Source organism: Erithacus rubecula (genome assembly GCF_903797595.1).
Source record: "Erithacus rubecula genome assembly, chromosome: 1".
Lineage (NCBI taxonomy): Eukaryota > Metazoa > Chordata > Aves > Passeriformes > Muscicapidae > Erithacus > Erithacus rubecula.
The window spans coordinates 97,215,113-97,228,294 of record NC_136658.1 but is presented as its reverse complement, the minus strand read 5'-3'; the positions used below and the strand labels follow the sequence as shown (position 1 = coordinate 97,228,294).

Below are 13,182 nucleotides of genomic sequence, written 5' to 3'. Positions count from 1 at the left end.
AAAAAAAAAAAAAAAAAAAATCTAAGTCAGCTCCTTTGCATAGGCAGCCCTGGCCATCTCTTTGTTAAACATACACCAGAATTTTCCTGTTTCAGGGTGCTAGTATCTGCAATGCATGGTGTTAGAAGGGGGAATAAACCAAGACAAAAATAAAGCCTTTGGAGCAGTTATCAAGTCTTAACAACATCAGTTCTAAAAGTTGGAAGTTTAAGCCAGCAAGACAAAGGGGTGCTTTACCATGAACCATATGCACTTTATCATTTGTTTCAGCCTTAACCTGAATTGCACATTTGCAACTCCCAATATCTACAAGACCATGAAACAGGTCACCTGTGCAGTGGTGATGAGGGGCAGCCCACGGGACCCTCCATCTCCCTCCCTGTACACAGGTGAGGCTCAGATCTCCAATTGCACATGAACAGCCTATGCATGTAGCAATGTGCTCTGCAATGCTCTGAGCCCTAGCAAGTCACCTGAGACACCTCACCTTTATTCCTTCTGCCAGTTAATAAAGGTGGATAAATCATATCTACAACAAGCAGCTGTAAAATTACACTTTAATATTATAATAAAAATAGCCATTGATAATATTTTGCCAAATCTCAGACCTAGCACTACTGTTTTCTTTCCCATTCAGATGGAAAAGCTGAACAGAGGTGCACTAGCAGCATGAAGAAGTAGATGAAGTGAGCAGTATCTGATTTTCTTTAAGTTTGCTAATTCCTTCCCAGGAAATCAAATTACTAAAGCAGATATTTTTTTTCCCCCATAGAATATGGCAGTAACGGGAAGAAAAAAAAATCAAAGGTAGGACTATTGTGTCATCTGCCTTTGGAGCAAGGCTCAAATGTAATTTATTTTTCTGCAGAGCACAGAAAGCATTAGGCACTATAAAGTATTTAAGAGAGAAAAATTGCAATTTCTACCAGTTGTCATTAGAACACAGAACCACTTAAAGTTTTGATGGTGGTTTTATACTGCTATTAAAGTATCTTGTGCAAATTTTAATTGGAATAACCCATGGCTAGACCAGATGAAAGAGAAAGAGCATTCTCTTGTAATGCAATAAGAAGGGGACAGCCTCATTTTTAACTCCACTGGGATTAAATCTATTCTGAATTAGTTCAGGGAAGTCACGTTTGTTTTCTGGACTTAGGAATCACTTTCAGTCTGTCCTTCTGTTGAGCTTGACCTCAAAAGTAAGCTATGTCCAAGGATCCCAAAATACTTCCAAAATCAAAGGTCATTCCTTGAATAACTGAAGCTTAAATGAGATGGTTTCTAAAGATTTATCTCCAGCACTTTAAATTTATTTCCTTTTTTATCATTCATATGATACAGACATGTTGCATTGAAATATGGAATAAATTAAATTAAAAAGTGGTCCAGAACTGACAGAATTGTGGTGAGAGACAAAGAGCAACCTCTTTGATTATACCTGCCTTAAACCAACTGAACACAATCTTTCTGAATACTCACATCTCATAGTTTAAGAAAACATGCACAGAAAGCTGTGAAAATTGGATTCTGTAGGAAGGGCAGTAACATATAAGAAAGCCCTCTGAGCACCTCTGAATATTCTCATAAGGACAACAGGCACCTGCTCTGACTGCTCCAACTCACTAAGTAGATAGGGAGCAGTGTCAATGCTTAGAGGATCAAATTCATATTGCAGCATTTGGGAAATCAAACTTCAACCCCAGCATGTGCCATAGGCAGTAAATATCACATTGTGCTTGAAAATAAACTTCTCACATCAAGTTTTTCAATCTCCACATTACTTTTATTTTTATTGTTACCTGAATCAGGATGAGTACAATGATCCAGCATGAATGTAAAAAAGTTGGATAGCTGAGTATGAAAAAGAAAAACACACTGATTAGTTTAGGAGATGCAACAAGAATTAACATCTTTCTTATTAAATTACTTGCAATTTCCTATTTAGGGGGATATAAGTCACTACTGTATATTTCCATAGTACAGCCTGCAGTACTGACACAATCTATGTCCTATTACAAAAATAGCTCAATTTCCTTTTTTTTTTTTGCTATGAATTCACAGCTAACATTTCATGAATACATAAAATGTTTCAGGGCTGTTTCAGTGCTGTTGATGTTTCTGGGTGTAATTCATCTTGCCCACCACCCAGACTATTTGCCAGAACTTCCTTCATAGTCAATAGAAACAACTGCCACAATGCAGTGAACTGACTTTAGACAGAGATGCTAGGATGAACACAAAGGTCTGTAAGTTCTAAATTTCTTATATTGACCCTAAAGAAAGCCTGGGCTGACATGCTGAAACATTGATATCTCTGTTGGACAACACAGACAGTTAAGATCACCCATAGTGATCTGTAAATGACCTGCAATCCCTGGTTAACAGAGCTACTATACATGAACCCATACCCCAGATATGTTGTGTGGGCAGAATGATGTCCTGATGCCTATGTACATTCCTCTGTATGTCTGTGTATGAATATATGCAACTTAGTTCATGTGTCTGGCAGGGAAACAGTTTTATTAATCATGACCCAGCTTTGTAGAAGAAATCACCACATACCCATTTTGTTTGTACAACCACAGTCATGAGGATAACATAAGTGCTTGTATAGGAAGAATGGAAGATTACAAACCTGTAGCTGATCCTGTTCATCAGCATATTCGATTGACTGAAAGATACTGAGAGAATAGCGGCGCCTCATCTCCAGCCGGGCCATCGTAAAGCGGTACCACTTCTGGATGAGGACTGCAGCTCTAATGACTGTCAAAACAGAAAGCAGTGGAGTACACCTGGATGCAGGGTAATCTACAAGGGAAATATGCCTGCTGCCTTTGCAGGATTTTGCAATCAGATGACAAATTCAGTCCAATGTACACAGTCAGCAATAAAATGAAACCCAGCAAAAGTGACACTGAAAAAAATACAATACATCTTTACTGTTCTGTCCTCCAACACAGACCCCAAGCGAGCTGACTTGTTCAGGCCTTAGTAGTTAGTAACCTTCCCCATTTAATTGTCTTGAAGACAGTACCCAGGTAAGAAGCCAGTCATGTTCAGCTGATGGGCACTATATGGCTTTGGGGAAGGTGAAGAAAGGAAGAACAGTTTGGCCTATCAACAATGTATTTCTTTATCAAGCTACAGTAAAAAGCTTTGATTTTGCAAGCTGTGCATGAACAATCATGCAATGACAGTATTTGCTACAGCCTCTTCTTCCAGAAAGTTTTTGCCTGCAGAGCTGCATCAGTAAGCCAAATTCAAATCCTAGGATAAAAATTTAACAAATGGGGTAGAATATGTTGCTTAAATAGACAAGCCAAAAGGCTATAAGGTATAGTTTTTGCTAGCTTGGTTAACAAAAGAACACTCACCCCAGAAAATCAATGGAACATGCCAGAAGACAATTTTTGATTATGTGCTGAATATGCATTCTGTTCAGCACTTTAAGAAATTGTGTCTACTATGGTCTCAGTCTGGAAAACGGCTGGAAACTTCACTGAAGGACAATCATCAAGACTGCAGCCTGGAGGAAAGAGCCTGCTGCCTACAGGCCTCATTCATGCCACAGAGACATTCCTTTAACTGCTCAGATAAAAGTGTATTGAGCAGAGAAACATCTAGTAGCAGAAAGAGGTCCTGGGATGGGCACTGTCCTGCACTCCAAAACAGTAAAGAAAAGCTCTGTACTACAGGGTTTACACCACTCAGATATTGTAACTGATCTCAAATACCAGGCATTTTTATACTGGATGAGAGAAATCTGAGTGAGAATGATTTGTTCCTTACTGATGCAGGTAAGGACAAATATTAATGGGAAAGTGATTCTATTAATAGACTATATCATTAAGGAAACATTTTTATAAAAATGTTCACAGATTCCACAACATGTTATTTGCTTATTTTACCATTAATGAGTTTAACAGTATAGTTAAAATGGCAAAGTTTTCTAAAAAGCCTTAAAAGACCAAAATCCAGAAAGATTTCCATCCTGTAGATATTGCAGTCATCCTAGAAAAATCCTCCTGCCTGAAGGAAATGTGATCCTTATATGACTAAGAGCATTCTTCAGACCTTACATAAACTCTGAGATCTCTCTTATTTTCTGTCCTGTCTGGAAGTCCCCACCACTACAGACCTGAAAGCCTGACATATTACAGCAAGGCTGCCACCAACATTTATGTTTAGAAGAGTACCTAAGGGGCAAAGCACAACCACCAGCACAGAAACGGATTTCCAGCATCAGAGTCATTAAACTTCCCATTAAAGCCCCCTGGGTTGCTTAATGGTCCTGAGCACTTAACATGGCACAGTTCCATTGCTATCACATAAGACAGATACGTATCAATCACTGTGGGTAATGTTGCAAATCTAACAGAATGTATCCTGGGGTTTTTGGTGGGGTTTTTTTTGCTTTGTTTTTGTTTTTGTTTTTCTTTGTTTTCTATTTAATGGTACCTATTACAGCACTGTTATTCTCAGGACTGAATCAGAACATGATTTTCACACTAGGCTAAACTGCATCTCTAAAAGAAATTATTATCAGTTGCAGAAGGTCTCTACACCAACAATTCATGTTATTAATGCATTAGAGAAATGTACAGCCTCAGGCTGCAGATAGAATGATGGTTCAGCATCACTTGACTACTGTTGAACAGCAGAAATGAAACCATCCAACAACTCCAGAAGACAAAACAGAGTTCATCAAGCATACAAAATCCTAGGCCCCACATCAATGTGTGTTGATGACTGTTGATCAAGAAAGAGTACAGCTCCTCATGCTCACTCCAAACTTTTACACACTCAGAAACATTCCCAAGTATCCCCAAGGTCTTACAAGGCCCATGTAGGCATAGCATGCAAACCCAAAGAGGAAGAGCTGCCTCCCAGTTACAGGTAGGTCTGGGACTCCAGATGATTCCATTCTACTTTCACTGCTATGATACAGCATGGATGCTGCTTTGTAGTTGCATACACAAAGCTGAGGGCTGTTCTCAAACCAGTCAGCTGGGATCCCTGTAGCCATAGCTGCTTCTTACTCACCAGCTTCCTGTGACTCATGTTCTGGCTTGGTAGCCAAAAAGAGTCTTCTTTTTCAACCATGGCTGTTTAACATAATAATGTCCTACAACTATGCACAGTACCATGTAACATGGCTCTCTGCTTACCAAAAAATTTGCTTTAATGGAAAATCTTGAAAGAAAACACAAAGGGTCTGAACAAAAGTCTGAGTGAATCCTGGAACCCACCTGCTTGTGCAAAGACTGCTGAGTTCATACCAAGGTGGGGTATGATTAAAAGGAGGGCGATAATCCATTAGTTTAATTGAACATTTAACCAGGTCCTGTGGAGACTTTCAACTGATAGCCTCAGTAATTACCAGGAAGAATGTCAGGTCAGGCACTTGGTAGGCCAGAAAACTGATTTTGAAGTCATTGTAATAGCTCTGCTTTATTACACTTGTTTCATAATTGGGGTCACACAACAGCAGGGAAATTGGCGTGGTTTGCCCAGGAACCCTGTGGTGTGAAAAGCCATAAAAGGTCCCACTCAATACCTTACCCTCTGCCAGTGACAGAGCAAGCACAGACACCTCTGAAATTTAGCTTCTATCTCAGATGCTGTGAATCTTTTACAACCCATTCTGTCAATGTTAGAGGTGGTCTAAAGCTGCTTCCTGACCTCAGCCAGCGTCTAAAAGCTAATCACAGTTTTAAAAAGAAAATAATTTTCCCTGAGCAAGTATTTCGACAACAGGGCTTGAGGAGGGCGGGGGGGGGGGGGGGGGGGGGGGGGGAGGAACATTACTTTGTAATCCTCTTCTTGTGTTAGAGAGAGAACAACCATTTGCCTTGAAGACAAAGGCAACACTCACCATTCTCTGACCTTCTGTCAGCTACAGAACTGCTGCACCCCATGGTTCCAATGATGCTGCCCATCCGTTTTAATTGCTGCTGATACAAAGCGTGTTTCTCTCGGCTGTTAGCATTATATACATTTCCTGTGTTGTTCCTTCAGTGACAAGGGCTATACTCCTTTGGGCTCCTGGGCTCTTCCTTGTACTCCTAAAAGGGATGAGATTGGAAGGAAGGGATAGGGAATAAAAAAAAAAAAGGTGTTTGACAACACAGAATCTGAAGTACCTTCAGCACATAACAAATTATTGTTTAGCACATCCTACCTAAACTAGGGTTTTTTTCCTCCGCATCTAATTACTGTCAACTTGAAGTCAAGAGAAATTAACTTAGACATTAATACAGTTTACTCCTTACATGTTAGCTTAACTTTAATGTGCAGCAGCAATTTCTTATATGAAGAATAGCTATTTAAAGCCTTACTACTAGAGTCAAGGGACTTCAGAGACACATTACTCTTCATTCTTAAGATTTGGAAATTGGAACTGCAGAATTCTAAAGATTTTAAATTACATGTGATAAAAAAACCCCAACCCTAAATCCTCCTAACATTCCATTGATTTGAAAAGTTGCCTTACCACCCCATTTATCACTTTATCACTCAGTATCACCACTACCAAATTAACCAGGACAGACAGTACCATAGGCAAATCACTTCATTATCAGATTTCATTTAAATAAAATATCCAATTTTCTGTTGCATTTCTACTGAAAAAAAATCCAAGAAAAGCATTCTGCTTCATTAAATAGATGAACAGAATACATTTTGAAGTGAAGTCATTTGGGTTTTTCTCCTGGCACTTGCTCAGCTCTTCACTAAATAGTATCGTTCACTAATGCAATACACTCTCTAATCAACGAATTCAAATGAATACAATTCCTCTGAGATACAAAATGGATCAATTTCTAAGCAACAAGAAATTCACTAATGCTCTTAGATACTGAACTTTGTTTTAGCTAAAGATTTCTTATATGATCACTCTGACCCCTCTCTCTCCATCTCCAGGGATACATCTGACATCTAAATCATTTTATCTGTTGTTTTGTTTCATTGATATTCCTTTCCTTTTAACTTGAGTTATAAAACAAAGAAGAAATTAATCAGCAAGAAATGAATGCTTAGCTACTATTTTCCTTTGGCTTTACTAGCAGAAATCAAAATAAAAGAAGGATACAAAAGAAAAATATAAATGCATAACTAGGTGCTTTTTCAAGTGAAAGCATTTACAGTTGTGGCTCTGTATGTGCAGATTTCAATATTTACTATATATGATATCCTATCCTGTCATGTTAGTATAACACAACTCTTTGTAGGTCTGGGACTTCTTTTCAGGATCCCACAAAACAAGGGTATCCTACACTTGAGCTGGGTCTGACTCCTTATGAGTCAGTAAATATTTCAGGAAAGAAGGATTTTAAGGTTATTTCCCCACAACAAACTGCTTTACTTCCCTCTGAAAGAGCTATCATGACATCCAAAAAAAGTGCTTTTATATCAACTTTGAGCCAATCAATGACTTTGGCAGCATCAAATACAGCATTGATATTACTAATAGCTCAAATCTGTCTTCTCTCCAAACAATTTCTGCTCTCCTGGTTACTATCTCCTCACTTTCCCTCTTAAGAGAATCTCAATCCTTCATTACTCCACCTCAAAGAAGCCAGCTGTGACTCGAATTGTGATCTGAAGATTGGCACTAATAGATCTTACAATCTCAGTTCTACTGCAGCAAGACTCTTGATTAGAGGGCAGGTCAGCCTGTGCCCAGCAATGGGAGCCCCAACCAGAACCATGACACCTCTCAGGGCTTTCTCCAAACCACAGCAAGCAGTGGGCTGACCCAAGAAATGGGGGCTGAGTGATCCTAGGCTTCTTCCAACGACTTCAGCTTTCCTCTTAGTCATCACCACTCTCCTCCACATACCTCTAAATTCACAAACTTCTAGAACCTCCCTGAGCAAAGAAATGAAAAGATAGAATTATAGGGACAGAAATTTTATTGTGACAGCTGTAAATGAAGATTCAAACATACACTCAGAGCTTGGAGGAAAACTTGTGCAAATATATCCAATCATTAAACCTCCTAAAAAGGCCAAATCTGGCCATCAAAGCATTCTAAAATTGACAGAGCAAACATTGAACCACCTTTTCATGACAATTTCTCAAGTGCTATGGAGGCATCCTCACTGCCAACCTGCATGCCCAGACTTCAGGCCAGGAGTAATTGCTGTGAGCTACTTACTACACAGAGTAGAAGTTCCTGCTGAAGAATCATTTGCCATTACAAAATTCTCCCCAAATGTTGGCTGAAATTGAAAGCTGGGCTTTTATCAAGGTATTGCAACAGACACAAGGTAGCTGGATGAGAATTTGAAATGAAATGCTGTGTTAATATTCTGGATATTATACCACTGATTTACCTTTAAGAGAGAATCTGTCATGTTGACTAAAAAGCAGTCATTCAATTTCTATAAGTCAGTGATCTGCCCCACTTTTAGACATAACTTCAAAAAATTGCTAGATTTCTCTCAGTTTAGCAAAAAAAGCCAGTTTTTGTGGTAGACAGACACTGAAAGCACAACCCATCCATTGAAGCAAAATAAAATGTCTTTGCAATCATGCCAATGGACATGCACAAAGCTAAGCCAGAGTGGCACATGCTGCTCTTTCCTAGATAGGAGTCACTGAAGGTTACACACAGCAAGTGCTCTGAAATTTGGGGTTGAGAACCTGAGCTGTTGAGAGCCTGATTTACAGAGAATATGGCTCAGCATCATTTGGTTTGGATGTAATAGGTGCTGCCCCAAATCAATCATGCCTCCAGTTTGTCAGTCACATAAAGACCAGGCTGCCTCAGCCTCAAGGAAAATGGAAATCCTGTAAAGATTTATAGCTGACTTTTAATGAAATCAGACAGCAGACTCTTTGGGCAGGGAGCCATCCTTTAAAGCACACCTTATATTTTAAAATTATTTGAGATGTGCTACTGACAGACAAGTGTAAATTAGGTTAAACCTGAGGATATGGGAGCCATATGAATAAGAGCCACTAGGATTTAAATTCTTATTCCTCTCTCTTTTCATTTGTTTCTTACCTGTGACAAACAAAAATGAAAAGCTCCCCCTTTTGTTCTTATTGGGATGGGGTTTTCATAATTATGCTACTTCCCCTAGAAATTGTTCCAATATCTCTCTCCAGCTATGTGACTCCTTTCACTACTCACCCTTTTTCTCAATCATATTTGTGAGCAGGTAGCTATGATCTCTTCCCATAACATGTCTTAGGAGATACATGGAGAGGTGATGAGGTTGAGACAGTTTTCTGTATAAAGACCAGATGTATGGATGCTTCTAATGACAGAGGCTTTCCATTGATGCCATGCTACTATAATATTTTTATTTTACTGTAACTCACAGATTTCCTTTAGAATTGTTTTCTTTTGGAAACTAGGACTGCAGAGAATATAGATATGCCATAACATGCTTTTGTGATGGATTTGCTTCTGTGCATTGCTGAGGGAATGAAGCTGGAAAGACTAAAATACCCTAGAGAGGAGAACTGAGACATTAAATCACAACACTCAGTCAGGACCTGCAGAAGGACAGATCTCCAAAACTGTCTTGTTGGCATTGTCAAGGATGGCAATCTGGAGATGAAGATCTCATTAGCTAAAAGACCCACCCTACAGAAAGTAGGATGAAGCGGTCACAGTCAATTTGCAGAGTGAAATGGAACCTGGCTATGGCACAGGAGCTGTAATTTTGACACCAACACTGAATTTGACCTGCCAAGGGGTTGATATGAGAACATCAAACATAGACAAATCAATATATGATTAATTTTCCATTGTTTTACATCCATGGAACAAACTAACATTTCTATTAAGTGATTTTCAGTAATTATATATATGTGAAAGACAGAAATGAGAAAGGCTTTTGCTTACAGGTAATTGCAAACAGACAATTCCTTCAGTCTGCTCAGAGAAACAAGGCTAAGCTCAATATAGAGCTGATGGAATGATTGCTATAAGTGGCCGTGTTGATAGACCTCAGTGCTGGGGCCAGGAATCAATAGGGAATGAGATGCATGTGGTGGATTGAGCGCTGGCCAAATGTTAGTAAGATACCAGAAAGCCAGCAGAGCCTGAAAGAGAATAGGATGAAGTTTTAAGGTGGACTCATATTCCTGAGCCAAAAAATGCACTGCAAAAAGAAATAAAACCAAGAGTAGCAAAAGTGTGAACATGTAGATAATTCAAGCGATCCCTGAGTCCAGGAACTGCATGCAAACCCATAGAGAATCTGTAGAAAACATGGTGGGAGAATACCAGTTCATGTCATTTATAATCTATAAAGGGTACATTTACATTTGGACTTCTTTTTTTGTTTTTTGTGCAGAAAGTAAACAAACAAAGTGTGCAGCCTCTTTTTTTTTTTTTTTTTTTTTTTTTGTACAGCAAGACTTTAGGCAGATAAAAAAAAAAAGAAAATGAGGAGGAGAAGTAAATACAAGTGGACAAATGGGGTACACATTCTTCCACACCTTGAAGAATAAACAAAACCATCATATCACTTTCCAGAAATGTTAAACACCTCTAGTGGGACATTCCTTTAGGCAACAAGGGGAAAACTGAAAATCCTGCAGCAAATTTGGTTCTAGTAAACTGAACCCAACTGGAGCATAAAAATTTACACCATTTAAGCAAAAAGCTTGATCACATACGGTCCTACAGTAAATGAGCAGGGTCTTAATGACATCCTGAAAATGCAAATCTTTGGAATAAACATGTGTTGAAATCTGAGCCAGTTTAAAAATTAAATTCATGCTTCAGCATGGTTTTCATAAAATTTCAGTTAAGCATCAGAAAAAGGTTTAAAATACAATAAAAATTATTTTTCCTAAAATAAAAAATACATCAAATACAGTAATCTCAAAGCTATTTGATCTCATCTGCACTCAGAAGTTCTGGCAAACTGATTCAGTCCAGGTCAAACATTATAGTTTGAAGCACAGTGATTTTTCTCATGGTAAAATCATAAATAATGCCATATACATCTGTCAATTTGCTCTTTAAAAGTGAGCTAAATATATATATATATATATACGCCCCACCCAAAGATATTACCTTTTTTTCTTTCTGCTTCAGCAATACCGAGATTTTTTGTACAAGAGTACCTTTAGAAGATTCTTTTTTTTTAAGAGAAAGCAACCCCTGAGGGGTGCAGCTATGCAGAACAGGTGCTCCAATTCTCTCTGGGGCTCTGGAGCTCAGGAGCTGCAATGCACTTGCTCTCCACCTATTTATACAGCTTCCCAAGAGGAAATTTCTTGAATGCTGTTCTTCAGAAACAGTCAGGGAAAAATGCTGTTTTCATCATCCAACCTGATGTGAAAGCTCATGGCTGCAGCCCTGCAGCTGTGCTGTTTCCTTGTTGAAAAGCTCTTTTGTCACCATGCCTCCTGAATCTCAGGCAGAGAAAGAGATGTGCTGAAGTTATCTGCCTCGCATCTGAAGTCACATGATCTCTTTCGGCCTTTCTGCTGTGTTGAGGCAATGATTTGCATTTTAGCAGATCTAGCACACTGGAAAAAAACATAAGGCTGTCCAGGTTATTTGGTTATCTGATGTGACTGGCATGGTTATGAAAGCCCTTAAGGAAAGAAATACTGAATTTACCACAAGGCATTGCACCTGCATGCAACAGATATAAGTGTTCTCCAAATCACTCAGTCACACCCAGTTAATGGCACAAGTATGAAGCACTCAGATCTTGTGTTGGGAAGCACTGTGCTAATGTTTTCAGTTCATTTCTTCATGCATGCACATGTTTTCACCATAAATGTGTGACTGGAATTCTGTAGACTCAGTTCATGTTTTGGCTCATCTTCTCCTTGTGTGACTGCTGGGAAGGGATTGGAGAAGGCAGGAACACCGCAGGTTTTGCTCTAGTCAGAAAGCCACGATTTGAAATAAAACCCTGACTCCTTGGAGCACGTCCCACATCTGACCCAGCTGCTGGCCACGCTGGCCCCTGACTCTCAGTAACTGCACAGGATCCCTAGGGAAGGGCAGAGCCATCATGGTGATTTGCTACTGCTCACACAACAGCCCCTGAGGAATCTGCCCCACTGGCAGCATGGGGACACTGTGATTTCAAACACATACCTCACCAAATCACTTGAAACTAGGAGGTGTCTGTAGAAGCATGATAGTGTAATACCACCACTACAGCCTGGCCCAGTCCTCATCAGCACTTATGTTCATCAGGCCACCTTTGCACTAGTCCAAAAGCCAGAGAGGGGCTGCTTGCTGCAGTGCAATGATGGAACAGAGCACAGCAGCCATTTCTGTGGGGTCAGGGCAGGGCCTGTGGGTCTGAAGAGGACCACAGGTTATAAAGCATGCTGTGGTGGGAAAAAGCTCCATGTGCACAAGCACAAGATGAAGATCACTGTGCCCTTGCTCTGAAGCTTCTCCAGGTGATGAAGCCCCACCAGGACTGGATAGAAACAAAAGATTTCTGAGAATAGGGGCAAAGTAACATCTTCATCCTCCTGCCCCTCCCCAAAGGTCTAATAATATCATAACATGCTATTTTCAGAATTTTTTTGCCATCAGCGTGGTTACAGTTTTAAGGCATCAACCACCACTCTGAAGGACAGAGTGATCAAATCCCCTTTTGAAACAGACTTTTGCTAAGGTGCAAATGATATTTAAAATGCCAAACCAGCAAAGAATAAGGCATTTGATTGACTGAGATAGTCTTCTGAGGTTTGGGAGTCCCAGACACAAGCTTCCACTTTCAAAGTTGTTCCTGTCCTGTGAGATGAGACAGTAAATGGAAACATACCAAGCGCAATAATTCTGCATGACCCAGATCAGTTTTGATGTTTGTTTTTTCTGGCAGGATGCACTTTCCCTGATCTGAGTTACAGCAGTTAATCTTTTATGTATGATCCCGTTGCTCTGCCAAAATGCATGCAAGCAAAAATACATCACAACCTCTTTCCACTGCACTCCTAGGATACACATTATTTATAACCATTTACTGTACCTGATAAGTTCATCTATATTGGCATTTACCAAGATCTCTGCATAGTGAGAGGTTTGCTCCAATTCCAATAAATCCATCCATTTCATCCAAGATCAGTGGGAGAGTGTTAACCTTAGCAGTTAGGTTCTTTAGGACATGTTTTCTTTTGTTTGTCTTCTTTGTCCTCTGTCTCAGTGATCTGACATGACCCAGCAACCTGATAAAGAGTCAG

The 13,182-nt window shown here is 39.6% G+C and overlaps 1 protein-coding gene across 2 annotated transcripts in view; it reads right to left on the bottom strand.

Annotated features, from left to right (window-relative positions):
* The window catches only part of PPEF1 (protein phosphatase with EF-hand domain 1), a 38,379-nt gene that overhangs the window by 22,610 nt on the left and 2,587 nt on the right, over nt 1-13,182 (bottom strand). The window contains exons 1-4 of one of the 2 annotated variants that reach the window (XM_079320429.1): nt 11,042-11,437; nt 5,876-6,065; nt 2,636-2,763; nt 1,800-1,851 (exon numbers count right to left, since the gene is read on the bottom strand). In XM_079320429.1, coding sequence (XP_079176555.1) covers nt 1,800-1,851; nt 2,636-2,763; nt 5,876-5,939 — 244 coding nt within the window. In that variant the 5' untranslated portion in view covers nt 5,940-6,065; nt 11,042-11,437. Of the gene's footprint in view, nt 1-1,799; nt 1,852-2,635; nt 2,764-5,875; nt 6,066-11,041; nt 11,438-13,182 lie in introns of those variants that run through there. The other variant, XM_079320428.1, reaches the window with a different exon arrangement.